This window comes from Lithobates pipiens, unplaced genomic scaffold (assembly GCF_037356315.1).
Source record: "Lithobates pipiens isolate NorthernLeopardFrog02 unplaced genomic scaffold, aLitPip1_a1.2 Scaffold_18, whole genome shotgun sequence".
Taxonomy (NCBI): Eukaryota; Metazoa; Chordata; class Amphibia; order Anura; family Ranidae; genus Lithobates; species Lithobates pipiens.
The window spans coordinates 86515750-86540252 of NW_027507758.1; the positions used below are offsets into that span (position 1 = coordinate 86515750).

Sequence of the window (24503 nt, forward strand, 5' to 3'; positions counted from 1 at the left end):
GAACTTAAGTATAAACATTGTAACAATTTATCAATGGAATAGACTTTGTGTAAATGAAGAAAGTTTAACCACTTAAACACTAACACTAAACCTTTTTCTGACATTTGTCAAAATTACTTAGAACCTCCAAACATAATTATATATATGTATATATATATATATATTTTTTTTTTTATAGAATAAAATGGTGGTTGTTGCAATATTTTTATGTCACGTTGTATTTGCGCAGCGGCCTTTCAAATGCAATTTTTTTCTAAAAAATTACTTTAATGAATAATAAAAAAAAAAAAATAACCAGTAAAGTTAGCCCATTTTTTATTTTTTTTTATAATGCGAAAGATTTTATGTCGCGAGAATCGTGATCTTTTTATTCTAAGCGAAAAAATTGTGATTCTCATTTTGGGCAGTATCGTGCAGCTCTACTGTGGGGCATGCATTGCCAGCTATCCCTCCCTCCCACGTGAAGGCTTGCACTGGGAGTCGATCATGTGACTGCACTGGAGCACTCAGGGAATAGGTAAATATACACATCTTTCCTCTACAGCAGGGATATGCAATTAGCGGACCTCCAGCTGTTGCAGTACTACAAGTCCCATGATGCAAAGCAAGACTCTGACAGCCACAAGCTGCCTACAAGTCCCATCATGCCTCTGCCTCTGGGTGTCATACCCAGAGGCAGAGGCATGATGGGACTTGTAGTTTGCAACAGCTGGAGGTCCGCTAATTGGGGCTTAAAATGGGGGTGTGAGCAGGTTTAAGCAAAGTGAGGTTTTGACTGGACTTCCACTTTAAATACATGCAGTGTAAGTAAAGTAAAACCTTGGATTGCGAGCATTATTAGTTCCGGAAACATGCGTGAAATCCAAAGCACTTGTATATCAAAGTGAATTTCCCCATAAGAAATAATGGAAACTCAGGTTATCCGTTCCACAACCATTTATTCATACCCTGTTTCCCACAAAATAAGACCTAGCGTGATTGTTGGTGATGGCTGCAATATAAGCCCTACCCCCCAAATAAGCCCTAATTAAAGTCTTTGTAGGTCTTATTTTCAGGGTAGGGCTTATTTTTGGGGAAACTGGGTAGGGCTTATTTGGGGGGGGGTAGGGCTTATATTGCAGCCATCACCGACAATCACACTAGGTCTTATTTTCGGGGAAACAGGGTAGGTCTTTCTCTTTATAGTCCATATAAAAAGATTATAGCAATGTGATAGGTTGTGTACCCATAACATGTATATTTACAAATAGCAGCCTCCGCAAGGGGATTGGAAACAAATTCCAGCAGGAGCTACAGTGTATAAAAGAGACGAGAGGCGCCTCTAAGTGTAGCAATATGGTTACAATTAATGAAGGTCCAATATATAACAACTCACATGGTTGAAAATTAAAACTGTACATCTAAGTATGCAGGCATCCAGGGTAAAGCTGTCCACATAGACCAACCTCCACACTGCCGGCTCTCACTGCTGTCAGTCTGCAATCGTAACCGGCAAGACTACCCAGTAAACGAGGCTTCCAGCGCTCATGGAGCACAGCATGGGATGGATGATGATGATGTGGAGGATGGTCTATGTGGACAGCTTTATCCCAGATGCCTGCATACTTAGATATGTCTGTTTTAATCATCAACCATGTAAGTTTCTAAATGTCGTACCTTCATTAAATGTAACCATATTGCTACACTTAGAGGCGCCTCTCTTCTCTTTTATACTCAGTTGTGACATAACAATACTTGTAATATCAAGACATCACTTGTATATCAAGTCAAAATGTATTTAAAAAATTTGCTTGTCTTGCAAAACGCTCTGAAACCAAGTTACTCTCAAACCAAGGTTTTACTGTACATTAGTTTGACCTGGTATCAAGCTCTCACAGTACATGTACAGCAAAGCATGAGAGTGTGTGCTGTACATGGGCTCAGAGGAATTTGGATGAATGATGCTGACCAGCAGACTGAGGACATCTAGTGGTAGAAAAATAGTACTGTATGGGATCTCTGCATTGGGACTAAATATTGCAGCAAAAGCTGTTTTTGTTGTTTTATCTGTTTATGGGCTGTTAATTTTTGTATCCTTTAAAGTAGAATTACACTTTTGCAAAATGTGAATACTTGCCCATTGTGAGATTGGCTCAATGTTATTCCCATAGGTCTGCACAGTGCTGAAAGTCAAATTAGAAGCATCCTATGCAACAGTTTCATTTTTGAAAGATTGCTTCTTGAATTCATTGTTAAATGAGGCTTTTCTTAATAAAACACTGAAAGTGCTGATAATGAAAGCAGACCCTCAAACTCTCCTGGTCAGTGTGAGAGTTGACATTATAAGGGAAACAATTTCTTTTGAACAGGAAAAAAGGTTTCAGGACAACCCAGGCTCATAAAAAGTGTGTTGAGGACATCTTGTGGTGCAAAAGAAGTACTGCGGGGAAAAGATTAAAATTGAATATTGCAACAAAATCACTTTTTTATTTTATTTATTTTTTAAATGGGATAGTAATTTTTATCTTGTGAATTTTTACTGTAGTTATAAATGTAACATTTATTAGTGATGATTAAATCAGGAGAATTGACAATCTGCTAATAATCAGTTTCTCTTCCTGTTGTAAAGATACACTATATTACCATAAGTATTAGGACGCCTGTCTTTACATGCACATGAACTTTAATGGCATCCCAGTCTTAGTCTGTAGGGTTCAATATTGAGTTCGCCCACCCTTTGCAGCTATACCAGCTTCAACTCTTCTAAGAAAGCTGTCCACAAGGTTTAAGAATGTCTATGGGAATGTTTTGGCCACTCTTCCAGAAGCATATTTGTGAGGTCAGGCACTGATGTGGACGAGAAGGGCTGGCTTGCAGTCTTCATGACCTATCGGGTGCAGGTCAGTCAAGTTCCTCCACCCCAAACTCGCTCATCCATGTCTTTATGGACCTTGCTTTGTTCACTGGTCCAAATCATTTGGTGGAGGGGGGGGGGTTATTGTGTGGGGTTCTCAGAAGAGTTGAAGCTGTTGTAGCTGCACAGGGTGGGCCAACGCAATATTTAACCCTATGGACTAAGACTGTGGTACCCTTAAAGTTTATGTGCGTGTAAAGGCAGGTGTCCCAATATATATATATATATAATAAATATAATAAAGATTTATTATATAATAAATATTTATTAAAAATATATATAAGAGTCTTTTGGCTGGTCTGATGGCATCAGGAATCCTTCCTCTTCTCCCCTGGCATTGGGTTGTGCGGTCCTTACTGCTGCACTGAACGGTATAACCTGTGAGCGCCATTCAGTTTGTATTATTCTGAGCCAAGACTGCATGGTGATGTGATCCCAAGGGATAGGTTCAAGACAGCTTAGGTTTTGAGGAAGAGGAATGTATGACTGTGGCCTTCAAATAATATGTAACACCAATGGCATCTACTAGCTAGCTTATTTTTTTTCTTTAGTCTTATTTTTTTTTTAGCTACAGCTCAGAAAAGACTGGAGAAAATAAGGTGTTTGCCTTCGCTTAAAGTTAACTTCATGCCAGAGCTCTCTACTGACAGTCACTGCTCTCTGCTCAGAGCTGACTGAGAACTGAGTGATCAATGGTGACCTGATTTCTCAGTTCCTGAGCTTAGAGCCAGCGGCAGACAGGTGCAGCATCAGACCAATGCTGAAACATTGAGAAGAGTATTTAATTTTTTCTTTTATCAATAATGTATGTTTTTTTTTTAACAGCCTTTCTCCTTCAAGAAGGAATTATTAACAAAGCATAGTTATAAAATAACTTTTGTTACATCAATAGTGTTGATTCAATAAAGGCAAATAGACGGTGCCCTTTGCAAATAGACGGTGCCCCTTGCAAGTGCAGTTGCTCCAGAGCCTTCCAAATGAGTGGAAACTCTGCTGACTTCCATTATCCAATCATGTGCAAGAAAAAAAGCTGTTTTTTTAATGTTCCTTGCATGTGATTGGGTATTATTTGAACGGTGAAGCTTTACATAATTTACTAAGCTCTAACGCAACTGCACTTGCAAAGTGCACAGTCTATTTGCTTTTAGTGAATCAACCCCAATGTGTATACAGGCATACCCCACTTTTAAGTACACAATGGGGTTTATTTACTAAAGCTGGAAAGTGCAAAATCAGGCTCTGCTTCTGTATAGAAACCAATGAGCTTCCAGGTTTTATTACCAAAGCTTATTTGAACAAGCTGGGATTAGAAGCTCATTGGTTTCTATGCAGAAGTGAGCCTGATTTTGCACTTTCCAGTTTTAGTAAATAAACCCCATTGTGTACTTAAAGCGGAGGTCCACCCTAAAGCGGACCTTCCGCTCATCGGAATCCCCCCCCCCTCCGGCGCCACAATTGGCACCTTTCAGGGGGGAGGGGGGTGCAGTTACCTGGATAATCCAGGTAACTGCACCCACTTCCGGGATAGCTGTCTGCGGAAAGGGGCGTAGATTACGCCCCTTTGCGCAAGTGCCCCGCTGCCTGCTGGGAAACACACAGTTCCCAGAGGCAGCGGGGACCGTCTGGATTGCGCCGCGCGGCTCGCGCATGCGCAGTAGGGAACCGGGAAATTAAGCCGAAAGGCTCCATTTCCTGATGCCCATACCCAAGATGGCGGCGGCAGGACCCGACAGACGACCTAGCGATCGGCTTCGGGTGCCGACATCGCGGGCGCGCTGGACAGGTAAGTGTCACTATTTTAAAAGTCAGCAGCTGCAGTATTTGTAGCTGCTGGCTTTTAAAAAAAAAAAAAAAACGCGGAGTCCCGGTGGACTCCCGCTTTAAAAGTGGGCTATGCCTGTATAAAAATAGTTGGTCACTTGTTGCCATCTACAGGCCATTTGTAAGGATTACTTTGCCTCATACACATAATGTTTAGCATCAATTACCAGTGAAATAGAAATCAGTTTTTCACACACACAAAGATAGCTTATTCTACATTAATTTTAAAATATACATGTTAAATCCTCTTAGATTTATGTAATTCATCTTATATATCTGTTGATACAAAAATATGTATCTTTTCATGTGACAACAAGGAAGAAATGACACTTTGCTATAATGTAAAGTAGTGAGTGTACAGCTTGTATAACAGTGTCAATTCTCTGTCAAAATAACTCAACACACAGCCATTAATATCGAAACCACTGGCAACAAAAGTTTCTACACTCCTAAGTGAAAATGTCCAAATTGGGCCCAAAGTGTCAATATTTTGTGTGGCCACCATTATTTCCCAGCACTTCCTTAACCCTCTTGGGCTTGGATTTCACCAGAGCTTCACAGGTTGCCACTGGAGTCCTCTTCCACTCCTCCATGATGACATCACGGAGTTGGTGGATGTTAGAGAACTTGCACTCCTCCACCTTCCGTTTGAGGATGCCCCACAGATGCTCAATAGGGTTTAGGTCTGAAGCCGGCTTGGCCAGTCCATCACCTTTACCCTCCACTTCTTTAGCAAGACAGTGGTCATTATCATGTTGTAATACTGGCCTGCAGCCCAGTCTCCAAAGGGAGGGGATCATGCTCTTCAGTATGTCACAGTACGTGTTAGCATTCATGGTTTCCTCAATGAACTGTAGCTCTCCAGTGCTGGCAGCACTCATGCAGCCCCAGACCATGACACTCCCACCACCATGCTTGACTGTAAGCAAGACACACTTGTCTTTGTACTCCTCATCTGTTGCTGCCATACACGCTTGACACCATCTGAGCCAAATAAGTTTATCTTGGTCTCATCAGACCACAGGACATGGTTCCAGTAATCCATGTCCTTAGTCTGCTTGTCTTCAGCAAACCGTTTGTGATCTTTCTTGTGCATCATTTTTAAAAGAGGCTTCCTTCTGGGACAAGAGCCATGCAGACCAATTTAATGCAGTGTCTGGCATATAGTTTGAGCACTAACGGGCTGACAGACTGCCCCTTCAACCTCTGCAGCAATCCTGGCAGCACTTATACGTCTATTTCCCAAAGACAACCACTGGATATGACGCTGGGCACATGCACTCAACTTCTTTGTTCGACCATGGCGAGGTCTGTTCTGACTTGAACCTGCCCTGTTAAAACGCTGTATGGTTTTGGCCATCATGCTACAGCTTAGTTTCAGGGTCTTGCCAATCTTCTTATAGCCTAGGCCATCTTTATGTAGACCAAATGTAATTATAATTGCACTACCATAAAAACATAAATGTAGCAGCCAGCATTAACAATGATACAATTACATAAAAAATATTAAACTAACAATGCAGCGCTCAAATTGACAAAAGATCACCAAGTGGTGAACAAAATGTGAAGTGAAAAAATGCAAATAAGTGGCGTAACATAAGCTAGGCTTAAATATAAACAAGGAGAAAAGATACACTGTGTATATATAAGCAAGTAACAAAATCCATGTGAACCATAACGCATGAATCAAAAAGTTATATATAAGATGGCTATATAATGACCATGGCCTAAAACCAAAAATTAAAAAAACAATCGTCCCTTTAACAATAGATGATTCCTTCTAAGTAGGGAATAACCAGAGCTAACAGCAATGCCCAACATCCAGTGTTAAAAGAGTGGAACAATGAAGACACCATCAACACGACCTCCCTTAGAGTCTCTTCATACAGGTACTACAACACACCGGGTATATAGAAAAAAAGGTAATGGGTACTCTTACCCGAAGGTGTGGACCCATACACCTTAGTGGTGAGTCATTCAGGCATCAAGCTGCAACCAACAGCAGTCCTCCCATGGGGATGGTGTAAACTTCAGCTCCACCAAACCGTCCTCCGTACTTTCTACAATCAGGATGTCCAATGTGGAATACCATCGGCTTAGACTCCAAAGAAGTGAAAAATATTCACACCAAAAAAGTAGCATAAAAAATAAAGAGAAAAAACAGAAGGCCTCCTCATAGAGCAGATTAATCCGATAAAAAGTTATTTTATTAAAACAAAAAATAAAATAAATAAAAATACATGCAAGTACAAGCCAACGATGAAGAGGGGTACAAGAAAAAACAAGACTATTGTTTAGAAGCGTGGAAGATCTCACCTGTAGGCTATGTACCCCACATGTTTCACAATAACTTGCTTCAACAGGGGCATGGCCGACAGCTTCACCTGCCCCTCTGCTCCAGAAGTTCTTTATCAACGACCTTGTGATGATAAAGACATTGCCAATGACCGTGTAAAGGCAAAGTTCCTTCACAGCTCTCCCGGGCCTCCTCCTGCGATCAGTGCACCCCCCCCCAGATGGGGGTGCCCTCCTGCTGCTGTCTAGTATCCATCCTCCACTTCACTCAGCTGAAAACTCCCCCCTCAGTGGCATGTTACCTCAGTTTATATAGGAGGCCCGCCCCCTGCCAATACCAGTTGGGGATTGGTCAGGGCCCCCACATGAGCTGCCTGCCACTCCAGTTCCAGGCCTTGCCCCTCTTCCAGAATATTCTCCCCTGGAAGCAGGGGAGGCGCCTCAGAACTAGAGCACAGGTAGCCCCACCCACTGCTACTCTGACCACTCCCAGCCCCTCAGATCAAAACAGTCAGGCCTAGCTTGCAGCATAGGCCTGGCTAAATTTGCCTGTTCTGACAGTCTCCTAGTAAAAATCCTATTACTAGCACCTACCTATTGGTAGAGGGTGCTACACAAGAAAAATATTAATTCATTACTTTAGTTCTCATTTTTATTTAATAATTTTAATCCAACTCAGTTTTCATGTTACATGTACTTCTATATCTATCCATGTTCTTCCCAGCATAGGAAAGGTTAATTAACTTCATACGCCGACCAGAGACATTCTCATTAAACAGCATCATCTGTTTTGGTTACCACTTGCATGCTCCATAGCACTCTGTACTGTACTGCACACACTGGACTCCTGCTGCTGTCAGCAGAAAGCCCTGGTGTGGGTTTCCCTTCAGGCACAGGTAAGCACCATCTTTGCTCCTAATCTGTCAGCAATCCGGAGGTGTAATAAGAGGACTGAGCTGTCATTTTGCTGCACCCTTGGCCACGGTGTTGGCACCCCCTGTTTCCCCCTAATGGTGGCTTTGTACAAAGTGCCCTACCTCATGGTAAATGTAAGTGCAATAATATTTTCATTTTAAAGTGGTTTACTGCACCAGACCTATGTACTTTCTTCCCCCCTTTTGTTTTTAAGCCAGGGGTTTAGCACAGTAGCCAGAAATCTAGCATTTTTCAGGAGAGTTTAGTGATAACAGCCTCAGTTTCTCTTGTGCTAGGTTTCCTGTTGTATTTACTTAAAGGAGAAGTACAGCCAAAGTTTGTATAGCTGACTTCTTCTATGGATCACAGGAGTGCAGTCTGTTCTGCACACCTGTGACCAGTTTTCAGCAGACAGCGGGCTGAAGCCTCCTGTCGGCTGATGTCACAGAGCGGGTCCAGGCTTGGGGAAAGATCGCGACCATATGGTTGGGATATGCCCACATGCCTGGACTGGTACCTGGCTCAGCCTCTCAGTGAGCCACTGAGAGCCTGATCCGGCCACTCCCATCCCCTCCACAGCCCAGCGATCCAGTTAGCATGGGGTGGGAGCAGGGCAGAGAGACGGTGATGGCGGTGTCAATGTTACAGCTGGTGGGGGACCACCTAGGCAAGTATGATTCGGAAAAAAAAAACAAATTCCAATACATCTCTTTTAAGGAGAACCTTGGACCTAAATAGCAAAGATCGGTTACTTAGTGTGACCCCGTATCCCCTTGCTAAACACTGCAATAAAGGAGAATACAAAATGGTGCGTGTGTGTGTGTGGTGGGTTGAGAGTATACTTACCTTTTCTTGTGGGTTCTGCTTGTGTCACCTAAGTGAGGGTGACATCATCTTCCATCTAGTGAGATACCAGAAGAGTATGAGTAGAAGAGTATTGAAAGAAGTGCCCATAAGTTAATCATTGATCAATTGTTTTTTCATTTTCAGAGGTGTTTCAGAATTTAACAAAAGATGGAGGAGGCATCTACCTGACCGCAGAAGAGGTGAAATCTTTTATTTTCTAATATTGACACCATACAATGCTGACAGAACACTGGCTCAGAACTACTAATTGCTACAGATTTTTTTTGCTTTTATATCTTGATATTACAAATACCGCTGGCTTCTTTTTTTTTTTTTTTTTTTTTTTTTTACAATTTCCATATTTTGTTGCATTGATCCAACACTTTGTAGATTAAAGACTGTTAACAAGATGTTACATATATCAACACACATTTGGAGAACTGTTCAGACTTTGTCCTATTATTTTGATTTTATTATTATTATATTGTAGTTGTAATAAGGATTTTTATGTTGTTTTTAAATAGATTCAGTAATTTTGCCCTTTCGGGACAACATGACTGAGTATCTCTAAAGATGATCTGTATTTCAAAAAAAGCCCAGTAAAAAATAGGATTTTGGTACTTACCGTAAAATCTATTTCTTGATGTCCATTGAAGGACACAGGAAGTCAATTGCCATTGGGTTATATCGCTGATATTGACTTCTTGATTCTCTCAATGGACAACAAAGAAAAGAGATTTCATATTTCCCTCTCCAGTGTGCACCTTGTTCACTCTTTTCTGTCTTGTACAGTGCTGTTCATGTCTTCTCTACCTGGTTCTGTGCCACGCAATGTGGTCTGATTCACTGGCCTTACCTTGTTACTGTGTTCTGTTTTGACTTAGCAGCCAATGGGAAGAACCATGATTCAGATGACATTTTTAATGCAGATTACACTATAAAAGTCTGGTTTGGTTGCCTAAAATTGCAAACATCTTTATATACAGAGAAAACTCTGAATATTAACACAGAGAATCCTGAAAACAATTTACCAATATTGTACTTTGTTTTATATTCCAGTGGATGCAGATTATAATGTCCAGCTAGTATCATATTGGACAATGCAGGTAAGTCATTTTGTAACCTCTTCCTGTAGAGAAACAAAAATAAGCTAAGAAATCTGTTATATTTTATGATCATGTGGGCAGCACAATGGCTAAGGGGTTAGCCCCTTCCGCTTAGCAGCACTAGGCTCGCCAGTTCAAAGTCCAAACACAACACTACCTACCTGGAGTTTGCATAATCGGCGTGTATGGGTTTCTTCCCACACTCTAAAGACGTGCTGTAGGTTAATTGGCTCCGGTCTAAATTGGCCCTAGTATGTGTATGTATGAATGTGAGTTAGGGACCTTAGATTATAAGCTCCTTGAGGGCAAGGACTGATGTGAATGTACAGCATACAGTGGGTAATATAAGTATTGAACACGTCAGCTTTATGCTAGGTAAATGTATTAACCACTTCAGCCCCGGAAGGATTTACCCCCTTCTTGACCAGAGCACTTTTTGCGATGCGGCACTGCGTCACTTTAACTGACAATTGTGCGGTCGTGCAACGCTGTACTCAAACAAAATTGACATCCCTTTTTTCCCCACAAGTAGAGCTTTCTTTTGGTGGTATTTGATGGCCTCTGCGGTTTTTATTTTTTGCGCTATAATAAAAAAAAGTGCGACAATTTTGAAAAAAATGCAATATTTTTAAATGTTTTCTATAATAAATATCCCCCAAAAATGTATATATATATATATATATATAAAAAATGTTTCCTCAGTTTAGGCCGATATGTATTCTTCTACATATTTTTGGTAAAAAAAAATCGCAATAACTGTATATTAATTGGTTTGTGCAAAGTGTATAGCGTCTACAAAATAGGGGATAGTTTTATGGCATTTTTATTATTATTATTTTTTTATTAGTATGGAGGCAATCTGCATTTTTTATCGTGACTGCGACATTATGGCGGACATATCGGACACTTTTGACATTATTTTGGGACCACTGTCATTTATACAGCGATCAGTGCTATAAAAATGCATGGATTACTGTGTAAATGACACTGGCAGTGAAGGGGTTACACACTAGGGGGTGAAGAAGGGGTTAAGTGTGTCCTAAGGAATGATTCTAACTGTGGGGGGAAGGGCTTCAACAAACAGGACAGTGATTACTGCTCTCGATGATCGAATCTGCGGGACCTGTGGTCACGGAGAACGCGGTAGGCAGTGCCGTTTCTTTAAAGGGACGTACCTGTACGCCCTTTTGCCCAACTGTGCCATTCTGCCGACGTATATCGTCGAGCAGCGGTCAGGAAGCGGTTAAAGGTGCTATTGACATGAAATTTTCACCACATATCGGTAACAACCCATGCAATTCATACATACAAAGAAACCAAAACAACTTCTGAAATGTAGTTATGTGTAATAAAATGGAATGACACAGGGAAAAAGTATTGAATGCACGAAGAAAGAGAGGTGCAAAAAGGAATGGAAAGCCAAGACACGAGCTGAAATCTTTCAATAATTAGAAAGCAATCCTTCCCCTTGTCAGTGAAAATTAATATCAGCTGGTTCAGTCTCAACTGATGGCCTATAAAAAGGTGTCTCATTACCAAGGTGTCACAGAAGAAACATCTTGTGATGGGTAAAAGCAGAGAACTCTCTCAAAACCTTATTGTTGCAAAACATACTCATGGTATTGGTTAGAGAAGGATTTCTAAACATCTGAATGTTCCAGTGAGCACTGTTGTGGCCATAATCCGGAAGTGAGGAGAATATCATTTCACCATGAACCAGGTGCTCCTCGCAAGATTTTTGACAGAAGAGTGAAAAGAATTATCAGAAGAGTCAAGGATCACTTGTGGAGAGCTTCAGAAAAACCTGGAAATAGGTACAGTTGTTTCAAAGAAAATAATAAGTAATGCACTCAATTGCCATGGCCTGTATGTACGCTGACCACGCATGACATTGCTGAAGAAAAATCATGTTGAAGCTTGTTTAAAGTTTCTGCACAACATTTAGACACGCCTGTGAAATACTGGGCCAAAATCACACCTGAGCAATGCGTGCGACTAGTTTCTCCATACAGGAGGCATCTTTAAGCTGTCATTACCAACAAAGGATTTTGCATGAAGTATTAAATACATTTCAGTTAGAGTGTTCAATACTTTTTCCCTGTGTAATTCCATTTTATTACACAGAACTTAATTTCTAAAAGTATTTGTTTTGGTTTCTTTGTTTGTATGGATTACATGGGTTGTTACTGACATGGTGAAAATTTCATGTCAATAGCAACTTTAGAAATATATTTAGCTAGAAAAATGGCAACGTGTTCAATGCTTATATAGCGATGCGTGAATTGACGGCGATATATAGGTAACTGAAATATAATGAGTATAATGCAAATAATTAATAATGGTTTAATACTGGTTTAAGAGGATAACAATTCCAATATTAACAACATATTCTATTGTCGTGTACTATATCTTTCAATGAACTTTTCATAAGAAAATAGTTATATACTGTATGTGTAATGTCCCAATTGGAAGCACTGCAAGGTTCCAGCCAGGGCAGGACTAAGGATGATGGGGGCCCCTGGGCTTGAGTCACTTTCGGCCCCTACCTTCTATACATTACCGTATTTATCGGCATATAACATGCGCCGGCATATAACACGCACCCCAAGTTTAGGAGGGAATTTTAAGGAAAAAACTTTTAGGAGGGAAGTTTAAGCAAAAAACGTACATTTAAATGCCCATCAATGCAGCCTTATCAGTGTCCATCTGCAGCCTTGCCCATCCATCTGCAGTCTTGCCCCAGTGTCATTTGCAGCCTTGTCATTGCAGTCTTGAAGTTTAAAAATGGCGGCACCGAGATACAGAGTCCTGTGTATCTCGGCGGTTCTCGGGTCCTCTCACAGTCCCGAGCGGAGCCGAGAGTAACTGAGTGTACTTGGCTCAGCTACAGTCGTGCCCAGTTCCTGTATTATGTCCATCATAGGGTGGGACTGGGCGTGACTGTGAATGGAGCCGAGCCGAGTACACTCGGCTATGTATCTCGGCGGGGGCCCCCTATTGGGTGGGGTCCATGGGCTTGAGCCCAGTCAAGCCCAATGGTAAGTCCAGCCCTGGTTCCAGCATATACACTATATGGTCAAATGTATGTGGACACCTGACTATCACACCTACTAGAAAGCCAAAAGTTTAGATACCCTGCAAATTATTGAGTTTCCAGTGAAGGATACTATAATACATACTAAGCCCTTGTACACACGGTCGGAGATTCCGACAACCAAATGCGGCGGGGTAATTCCGACGGATTAATTCCGGAAGAGGTCCGGAAGTGATGTTGCATACACACGGTTGGACTAAGTTGTCGGAAAATACGATTGTACATAACGTGATGACGCTATTTCGTTACAACGCAACTACGTTCAGGCTAGTAGCCAATAGCTTTGGTCTAGGAATTTGATCTGAGCATGCGTGGCACTTTGTCCGTCAGAGTAGGCTACACATGATCGGAGTATGTCCGATCGGAGCATTTTGTCGGAAAATTTTACCGGCAAGTTGGAAAAGTTGGTCCGTCGGATATTCCGATGGAAACAGTCCAATGCAGACCACACACAGTCGGAATATCCGACAAAACAGTCCGATAGAAAACATTCCGGCGGAATCTCCGGCCGTGTGTACAAGGGCTAAGACATATTAGACAATTGTGCAGTTTGGGGAAGGCTCTCTTCTAATCCAGTATGACTGTGCACAAAGTCAGCTCCATAAAGACATGGTTTGATGAATTGGGTGTGGAGGAAGTTAAGTGGGCTGCAAAGAGTCCTGACCTAGACCCCAATAAACACCTTTGGGTTGAATTGGAATGCTAAGACCCAAGTCTCCTCATACAACAACAGTACCTGCTCTTTTAGCTGAATGGGCTCAAATTCCCAAAGGAAAGACTTTGCTGAAAAGTGGAGGCTGTTATAGCCACAAAGGGGTTCATATTAATATGTCCTATAACATAAGATATATTTGATTTTAGGTCCTCATTGAAATTAACTTACTTTACAGGTTAAATCACTTTAACTCTTGCCACCACCAACATAGAGCTTACATCAGTGGCAGCTTCAGCTTTTACACTGAGTAGCCCTGAGTGTATATGTATTTTGCACACCAACTCGGCCTGATCATATCCACAAACAGGGGAAGATATCATACCCCCGTGTGATGGTGCCCCTCCCACCAGCTGCCCCCCTCCTCCTGTGGTTCCTGTGCTCTCCTGCTCTTACTGAAGACCAGGAACACAACTGCAGGCTAGGGGAGGGAGAGCGTTGTGAGACCAAGGCAAATCCATACCTCGATCTCCAATGCAAACAATAAAACTGGAAGTGATATCACTTCCGGGTTCAGATGCACCATTTCTTGGCCAGTACAGCCAGGGGACACATCTAACCAAGCTGCTCTGTGCTTGGTTGGATGGTGTGAAGGGCAGAGGAGAAATTGGGGTCTATTAGACCCCTAATGTCCCCATAAAGAGTATCTGTCACCTGCCCAATCCAATGCTATCACATAAGGGTTTATTAACCCCTTTCAATAGCAATCAGGTAAAAAAAAATGTTTTTACCGCTTCAGCCACGGAAGATTTTACCCCCTTCCCGACCAGAGTACTTTTTGCGATTCGGCAGTGCGTCTCTTTAACTGAAAATTGCGTGGTCGTGCGACGTTGCACCCAAACACATGCGCCCCTAGTGACCACAGGGAGAAGTGACGTAACATAATGTCGCTTCGCCCAGCCATGCCATTCTTGCAGCAGTAAAACTGCAGCGCCTGGTCGGCAAGCGGTTGAAAAATTAAAATAAAATATATTACATTTAAAAAAAAAATCCTAACCCCCGTTGCCCCACACAACTGTGCAAATGCAAGCACAGGGTGCGCACATGCATGTAAACCACAGTTATACCACACGGGATATATCGCCACAAACGTCAGAGCGAGAACAATCATTTAAAAAAAAAGAGCTCCTAGTTAACTATAAACAGAAGAGCTGTAAAGGCTCTTAAAGCATCACCCTTTGAATGCTTAGGGGGTACTTTATTTGAGATCTGTCAAGTGCATCTAACAATACCCTCTCCCCAGATAGCAATTCTACTGTTCAAATGTGTCTCTGTTGCTCCTCCATCCAGAGTGTAGACACCCTAAAACAGGAAATGTGTTACTGGCCAAATCACCAAGTGAAAATAAAAGAAAAAAGCCTAAAAATGTAATTTATACTACCGCTACTTATACTACCGCTACTACATCCTAAAAAAAAAAAGGATACGCTCATATGCACAAACACTTCAAAAGTGGTATTTTTCATCCAATTTTTGTATTGCTCCTCCTCTGGGTTCTCTCATCATATGGCACTGAAGATAGAGGAGGGGGGATTCAGCGGGACACATAAAGCAAGTATGCAGGAGACTGGGGGGGGGGGTGAGGAGACAGTAAATCAGGAGGGGCCGGCGGGGAAGAGCGCATCATGAGAGGTTTGACTAAATACAATCTCTTAGCAGCAGGGACCTGATTTACCCATCAGCTAGCTGTGATTGACAGGTAGATCGAAGAGGAAGCTGTCATGGGGCCTCCTACTGGCAATGCATGAATGGTCAGTCCACCCCTGGTGTGCGGCACTTACTATTGCGAGCTGTGTAGACAGCTGCTGGTGTAGCACCTGCTACACAGCTCGCATACTTCAAAGTCTTGCAGGATTGCTAACGGGGACTGAGTTCCTGTTGTGGAAAAAGTACAGGAACTCCGTTCCCATGCGTTCCCGCAGGACTTGAGCCCTGGTGAGTTCCATTTCATTTCATTTATGTTTGTGGGTTTAATACCAGCATTTTTATTATAGTCAATGGAAAGCAGTGGGGGGAGGGGGTGGGACAAGTTCTTAGTGACTATAAAACACTGAAAACAGCTTAAAAATACTGGATTAATGCTTTTTCAGGTGTTTTTACTCATGTCTGCCATGGGACCAAAAACAACCAGTACTTTGATAGCTTCCACTTTCACTTGAGTGTTTTTCTGCTTGTTTCCCTACACTTTACTACATCTGTTCATGTAGAATCCTATTATTTCTAATTGTCCCTGTTCACCCCTGTCCAATATATCTTAAAATCAATCTGCTCTGTAGTGAATGCAGCCTAATGCCCTGTACACACGATCAGATTTTCCGACAACAAATGTTGGATGTGAGCTTGTTGTGGGAAAGTCCAACCGTGTGTATGCTCCACAGAACATTTGTTGTTGGAATTTCCGCCAACAAATGTTTGAGCGCAGGTTCTCAAATTCCGAGCGTGTGTACATAAGTCCGACACACAAAGGTCCGCGCATACTCAGAATCAAGCAGAAGAGCTGCACTGGCTATTGAACTTAATTTTTTTCAGCTCGCCGTACGTGTTGTATGTTACTGCGTTCTTGACGTTCGGAATTTCCGACAACATTTGTGCGACCGTGTGTATGGAAGACAAGTTCGGGCCAACATCCTTCGGAAAAAAATCCACGGTTTTGTTGTCGGAAAATCCTATCGTGTGCACATGGCATAGCACTTCCTCTGAGTGGAAATCAGCAACAGAAACATTTTGTTTGTTTTAGCAGAGTGGGGAAAGAGTACATTTTCTCTTGGATTTATGTTACTATGTTCTTCACACTATATCGTGACTAGGTGTCATAAAGCATTTGATTATGGGCATAACTTGGCAAAACAACAAGTCAAACTGGTTTGAAAATTGCTAGGAGCTAGTATGTTTTGGCAAAATAGACATGAAAACTCTCCTTCGCCTAAAAACCTTTACCCCACTCTTAGCATTTTTCCATTCTGATGCCGCGTACACACAAGCGGACTTTTCGAGGGACTAGGTCCGACGGTCTTTCCAACGGACTTTCGGCGGAGTTCTGACGGACTTTCCAAATGAACGGACTTGGCCACACACAATCACACCAAAGTCCGATGGATTAGAATGTGATGACGTATGACCGGACTAGAATAAGGAAGTTCATAGCCAGTAGCCAATAGCTGCCCTAGCGTTGGTTTTTGTCTGTCGGACTAGCATACACACGAGCGGATTTCTCAATAGGAACTGGGTCCGGCGGAGGTCCGGCGAAAACATTTGAAACATGTTCTATTTCTAAAGTCCGTCAGATTTTTGGACAGCAAAGGTCCGATGGAGCCCACACATGATCGACTTGTCCGCCAGATTCGTTCCGTCAGATTTTTGCTGTCAAAAAGTCTGGTCGTGTGTACGTGGCATTAGAGTCTGTTCACATCAGGTGTGTTGGGCTTGGGCAGAACTGTAAAACTGCCCAGCACAGTCCAACACAGGACGAGGCAAAAAGCCCTGTTTCTTATCATGTAGGTTCACTCCACTGTGCAGGGATAAGTGTGCAGTAAAAAATATTATGGCATGCACTTATATGGACATTCCTTATAAAAGCCCTTCCAGCAAGCCTCAGTTTAGTGTGGTTCAGTGATGGACTCTCTCTCTCCTGAGTGAAGTTACTTTCCCCCTTTTTACAGTTTTTTTTTCCACAGGATTCACCTATCAATCTGTAGCTTTCCCATAGCTACTGAGGCTTTTATGTGCATCCGGATCTTTTTCGTCTCCTGCTAAACCTTAGGGGCTGTACTTAGACCTTACTTTGAAGAAGATGCAGGGCCAGCCTGTAATGTTACTGCATGGGCACTAACATTGGCCCAATGTGCTTCACAGCTGTGGAGGTTGTAAGACCCCCTTTTTGGGGACACTGAGAGCACTGCACATGGAAGATCGAAAAGGCAGAAATAGGGGGTCAGGGGGCCTAACCCACTCACTGTGACCCCCATCCCCACCATGTATCCTGGGCTCTGCTGTCTTGCCTGCAGGCCTGGGACCAGCATGGTTTGTGTCACTGGGTAAAGCAAAGGGGGCTTAGTGGACATCCATTCGCTGATGCTCCCTCTGACAAATGAACCGGGAAGGGACATGTATTACGCCAGTTCCTGGTTCAAAGCTGTCATTCCATGGCAGCACTGACCAGGAAATGGCCTAGATTTAGATTTAAAACAGCTCTATTAGCTTCAGTGGAGTGCAGGGGAGACATCAGGGGTCTTAAAGACAACATGTCACTGTAAACATGCTATCACATAGGGGGCTATTGGTCTGCTATGCGATAGCAATAAAGCTAAGTGAAACAAAATGTAAACATTTAAAGTGACGCATAAAAAATAAAAAAAATGATGGTACACATCGGTGGAGTAAGAGTGATAGATCTAGGGCCACTATTCATTCCTGTACGGGCTTTTAAAATGTCACTAATGGACGAAATTTTAAATCTTATTTGCATACACTAAAATTAACTTGAGTGTATTTTTTATTATACATTTGTGTATATATTATATTATGTGTATGTATTTGATAAACTGTTGCACTAAGACCCCTTTCACACTGGGGCATTTTTCAGGCGTTTTTCAGGTGCTTTAGCATTAAAAAAACTGCCTGTAAAGTGCTTGAAAGAAGCCTCATCTGCAATCCCAATGTGAAAGCCCAAGTGCTTTCACACTGAGATCCCTTTCACACCGGGGCATTTTTTGCAGGTGCTTTAGCTTTAAAAAAAAGTGCCTGTAAAGCACCTGAAAGAAGCCGCAACTGCAATCCCAATGTAAAAGCCTGAGTGCTTTCACACTGAGGCGCTGCGCTGGCAGGGCGTCAAAAAAAGTCCTGCAAGCAGCTTCTTTGCAGCGTTTTTGGAGCGGTGAATACACCGCTCCTAAAGCGCCCCTTCCCATTGAAATCAATGGGAAGCACCTGCAAAACGCCTGAAAAGCTCTTGAAAAGCGCCTGCAAAGCGCTTTTGTCAGCAGCACTTTGTGGGCACTTTTAATAGTGCTCGAAAAATTCTGGTAAAGCACTGCTAGTTTAAGCAGCGCTTTACGAGTGTTTGTCGGGCACTGACATTGTGGAAGGGCTGTTAAATCACTTTGGCTTTCACATTGGGATTGCTGATGAGGCTTCTTTCAATCGCTTTACAGCTGCTTTTTTAACGCTAAAGCGTCTGAAAAACTCCCCAGTGTAAAAGGGTTCTAAAATAGTGTGATTTAAAAAATTGCAACTAGTGGCATTTTATTCTCCATGGCCTCTACTTTCATAAAATATACAATATGTGGGGGTTTAACACGTGTGCAGGAGAAAAAATTCAAAACCATCTCCCGCAGCAAAAGAGTTAAACTTTTTAATTGACGATAAAAAGTTTGTTTGTACTACACTAACATATCCCATTGCTTTTCCAGCATCATGGCCACCCACTGTGAACACACAAGACAAACTGGAAGACTGATCTTCAAAATGAATACTTGGAAAGATTAACACCAAAGTGTGCTTTTATTTTTTTAAATGTTTGTTTTAAAATTGTATATTTTTGTAGCAGCTTAAGGTTAATGTACAGTTATGCGGCAAATTCAGCTACTATTTGATACACTGTGACTTAGCACTAGGACTATATGGTAACACCAGATGGATGTACACACTCCTGAGTTCTAGGTACCTTTCCTTCTCGGGATCCCCTGGTTTCCCTCCAGTGGCACTCTATACATTACTGTGCAATGACTGTGAATGATACCCATGGGTTCCTTTCTCCCCTTTAATAGGGATTCTGAATACCATTTTTGAGAAGCCCATCTTAATATTTGGAGCATGACCAGGGACATAACTTGAATTCAAGTGGCCCAATATCAAGATTTTGATGCGCCCTCCCATCAGTTTTCCTCTGTTCATTGCCAAAGGCAATAAACTCCCTAGTGGGGGCCCCTGGAGGTTTTCTTGGTTACTTTCATGGCACGGGCCAAACTACAAAGGGGATCAAAGGATCCCTTTACCAGTCCACATAACGTTCCTTACTTTCAAAGCCCCGTAACCTTTGTGGTCAGAAAGGATGGTATCAGCATGTGTCCATCGTAATTCCAGCCCCAACTCCAACCAATGTAACAGGTGACGTGTTGTTTGGAGTTGATCTCAACCTGTTACCTGAATTTGTAGATAATATTTTAGAGTAATCAATGTTGAAGAAATTTTAAATGAACTGTAATATGGTCAATGTAATATTTTAAATGTTGTTATGGATGTTCTTATGTGTCTTATTTCTGTTTTTTGAAAAAATAAATTAAAGGCCGACAGAAGCTAATAAATGTTCAAAAAAGCAATTCCTCTGTCATTCTGTTATAAAGTTAAAGTGCTACTCTGGGCAAAATAATTTATTTTCTCAGTTCCCTGTGTAACAAAGTCTTCTTTGTCTCACAGAAGTTGAACTGAACTCAGGAACTCTACTACCATCTAATGGCCATTTATAAAATTGTTCTAATTTCTTCTATTCCTGTTTTCCCCACTGTAAATATTATAGGGATTGTAAAGGGATTTTCTTTTTTTTTTTAAATAACAAACATGTTTTACTTACCTCCACTGTGCAGTTCGTTTTGCACAGAGTGGCCCCGAACCTGGTATTCTGGGGTCCCTCGGCGGCTGTCTCGGCTTCCCTCCGCAAGTACTTCCCATGTTCATGCAAGCTCGCTCGCATGGTGAGAAGTGCTTGCGGGCGTGTTCCCATGATATCCATGATACATACTGTATCACTCAGCCCTGCGCCCCGGTGCAGCACGTCATTGGACATGATTTTAATCCATCCACTCTAGCCAATCAACGGCCAATCTGAGCGGAGAAGAGGATGTTGGAGGCGAGTGCGGGACTTTCGAGGGGTCAGGTAAGTAAAACGAGGGGGCTGGGGGGGCCGGCACTGTCAGATGTTTTTTCACCTTAATGCATAGAATGTAAACCCTTTACAACAATGTTTTGCTACAGGTAAGCCTATAATTAGGCATAAGAAAAAGAAGGGTAGGGTTTGCGCTATGGAGACAATAGTTGGAAATCACAAAAAGCTAAAAATAACAAGAAGCCAAAAAATAATAAAATAAGATAAAATAAAATGCTTGGAAGGGAGGCTGCCACTACCAAAAACCTCCCAAATGAATGGGTAGGGAAAAGCTATATGAAAATGGGGAGGTAGTTACGGCGCTCTCCTATGCTAGTAGAATAAATTGCTTACTATTCGTAAATGAAAATCACATCACATAGAAATCGCATAAGGGTTGAATTACCACTTCCAATTTTTTTAGTGTTGCTAAATCGCAGTGTAAATAACATATATTGGTGCAAACGTTTTTTCATAAACCAAATACAAAACTTATATAGCAGTGAAAAAACATACAAGAAGAAAATAAAAAACCATTAAACAACTCCTGTGCAAAAAGTGCTAAGGTGCTACTGTGTGAATTAGTGCATCCAATACCTGATTAGCTTACGATTACTGTGCATAAACAAGACTCTTTTTTAAAAGTGCATCAAGAAACCAAAAACAATTGAAAAAATTAATTGAAAAAATACAATTCTAAAAAAAATTTTAATTTTTTTTTTAAAAAGAAAAAGTTTTGTTTAGAAAAAACAATCCTCAAGGAGAGTGCAGTCCCTCTGAACAAAGTTTTATTCTTCAAAGAATTTCATAAACCGTCAAAGTGCCTCGTGCTCAGTGCCTTGGTGTATATTGAAAAACAACCGGTGCGTTATCCATGCATGAAGCAAATTGCCGCACTCACCAGCTCCCCTGCCCCTGCAGGGGTTAACTCGCCTCCACAGTGTGAGCCCCTGTGTCGCTATGTAAAGCTGGTCCGGTATGCTGTTCAATTGTTCCTCATTTACTCATATAAAAAGAGATACAGAGACTTCCATAGTGTAAAACTCTATTATAAATCAATGCCTTTATTGTAAACAAGCAAGTGGCTACTCACATATATGTAGATTAAAACGTTCGTATATTCACAAGGAGTAAAAAACACCGCCGCCGCCTTATGAGAGAGAGTGCATGTACGCTAGGCCATGCCCTACGCGTTTCATCATTGGACGTTGTCTGGATAATTAGGCATACCTGTAGCTACCCTGGATATCTCCTAAACCTGCACAAGGACCGCTGCGGGGGCTTCAATCTCAAGTAAGTAATTCATGATGAGCTAGTATGCTATGCTTACTAGCTCATTGTGCCTTTGTCTTCCAGGGTTTTTTTTGTTTTTAGGGTTTACAACCACTTTAATGCTCTATACTGCACTCCCCTGTTCATATGATATCCCGTTATGTTGACCTCCATTGTTTATTAAAGTAGAAATTGCATATCACCACTGGTCTGATCATGTGGCTTATACCATTACACAACAGACCTTGCTGCCACTTTCATCTGGGGTTTATCCTTACTAAAAAGCTGTATAAACATGGGTATACAGTATGTTCAGAATTCCACCAAGACTCCTATTGGCTGATTATGTATGAATGCATGTATGTATATTGAACAGATGCACTATGGATGTACTATTAGTAATCTTTTATTATATAAAGTTTTAAAAAGATTATGGTTCTGCTTATTACTTTACAGGTGTAGTCAGTAACCTGTTTAGCAAAGGCCATTTTCCATAATTCCCTCAAAAGCAAACTGCAAAAGTATCACTGCCCTGAGCTTATCTCATTTCAGAATGTCAAATGATGTGAAGTTGCTGCATGTTATTTGATTAGCTGCAGTGCTGGTACATAGTAAGTGAGCCAGTTACAAACTGTAGACTATTACATTAGAATGAAAATATATTTGAGTCTTTTTAGCTCATGTGTGGCTGTAGATTGTTAAGGAAAGCATATTTATAATAAAAAAAGGGATAAACTAACTTGTATGACATTTAATTACCAGTCTGAACACTAGGTGGCACTGCACTCATTCATGTATTTTATTTTATGTACTGTAGATGGGCAAATTCAGCATTTTTGCCAGAATCTTCAGCTTTCATTTGTGATGCATCTGATTTCATTCTGGCCTCCTAAACTTTATCTTTATCTACAATGTCCATGTATGCAAGCTGCAATTGTCGGTTGCTGCACCAGCTAAATGTTGCATATATAAATCGGATGTTAAGAACGCGGCGGACGACTTCCCGACTCCACTCCTTAACAACCAGCTATTCACTGTGCCCTGATTGAGCAAAGCTTTGGGAAGAAAGCTTATCGGAGTGGGGATCCATGCTTTTGGAGAGTACTATTTTCAACTTAGGGTCCTTTCACACGGGGCGGATCAGTTCTGATCCGCCCCGTGGATATCCGTTTGCTCAGCGGGGATCACTCCGCCGATTACCGCTGAGCAGGGAGATGACAGGTCCGTCTCTGCACACTGCGCAGGGACGGACCTGTCACAGCGCCGCTCTCCCCTATGGGAGATCGGATGACGACGGACCGCAGTGCCCGTCGTCACCCGATCCGATCCGCAGACGGATGGAAAAATAGCTTTTTCCTCCGTTACACTTTTTCGGATCGGAGCGGGTCGGATGTCAGCGGACATGTCACCGCTGACATCCGACGCTCCATAGAGCTCTATGGAGCACCCGTTCAGGTCCGCCTGAAAAACTGACAGGCGGGCCTGAACGGGACGTCAGTGTGAAAGAGGCCTTAGGCTTTTGATTTATTTATCTATTGAAGGTGATTAAGAACCTTTCCTCTAGGTGATGGTTTATCCTTGTTGGGACTTTCTATACACATTTCTTATTATATGCGTTGTGTGCATATTTGGATTTTAATTTTCACAGAAGAGGGAGCACTATTCATTTTTCTTTGGAGGGGATTTTTGGAGTATTGGATATTGTATTGCTGTGTGATACTTATTACTATTTTTAGCTAGGTTTAAGCGCACTATTATACATTTTGCAATACCTTCTAAGTATCTATGTGGTTATTTGAGTAGTAATATATCCCAAGAATTTTAATTTGCACTTTGTATTTACATCCAATTGTAAACTATATTTTTTAGACATTTTGTGTACTTTGGTGCCTAAAAAGTCCATTAGAGTCCAGTTATCAATTCTGCCATTCCCCCTTTACATCAGAGTCCTTACTTACTACAGTGTCCCCAATTACTTAAGAGCCTCCCCGTGCATTAGTTCACCCCTTTATTTCAATGCCCCCTTTTACATCAATTCCCACGTACACCAGTGTCCCCTCTTTCTTCAGAGCCCCCACTTACATCAATTCCCTCTTTTATATCAGTGTTCCCTCTTTTATCAATTCCACTATATTTTTTAGACATTTTGTGTACTTGGTGCCTAAAAAGTCCATTAGAGTCAACTTACCAATTCTGCCAATCGTTTTGGGATGTGGCACCTCTTTATTATGTTCGCATTCACAGCACCACCCTGTAAGGATGCCCATATTTTCTATTAAAGGGGGGAATGGATGTAAGGGGTGCTCTGATGTAAGGTGGGACTCTGATGCAAGGAAGGCACTACTGTAAGGGGTAAATTGATGTAAGTGGGGACATTGATATAAAAAACAGATATGATATGAGGAGGGGCTCGGAAGTAAGGAGGGACTCTTATTTAAGAAAGGGTTCTGATGTAAAGGGGAGGCACTGATGTAAGTGGAGACACCAATGTAAAGGGGGGACTCTGATGCAAGTATAGCACTATTATAAATAATATTGTAAAAGGGGACACTGATGTAGGGGTTATTGATGTAAGAGGGGATATCGATATAAAGGGAGGAATGGATGTAAAGGGGGGGGGGGTTCTACTCTGATGTAAAGGGGGGAATTGATCTAAAGGGACTTAGAAGTAAAGTGGGGCACTGATGTAA

General features: G+C 41.8%; 1 protein-coding gene across 5 annotated transcripts in view; it reads left to right on the top strand.

The window, feature by feature from the left end:
* Nucleotides 1-19996, top strand: part of LOC143987271 (calpain-13-like) — a 175187-nt gene extending 155191 nt beyond the window's left edge. For 4 of the 5 annotated variants that reach the window (XM_077485884.1, XM_077485886.1, XM_077485885.1 and 1 more), the window contains 3 exons: nt 8915-8970; nt 9830-9876; nt 19091-19996. In XM_077485884.1, coding sequence (XP_077342010.1) covers nt 8915-8970; nt 9830-9856 — 83 coding nt within the window. In that variant the 3' untranslated portion in view covers nt 9857-9876; nt 19091-19996. The remainder of the gene's footprint in view (nt 1-8914; nt 8971-9829; nt 9877-19090) is intronic. The other variant, XM_077485882.1, reaches the window with a different exon arrangement.
* The last annotated feature ends 4507 nt before the right edge of the window (nt 19997-24503 follow it).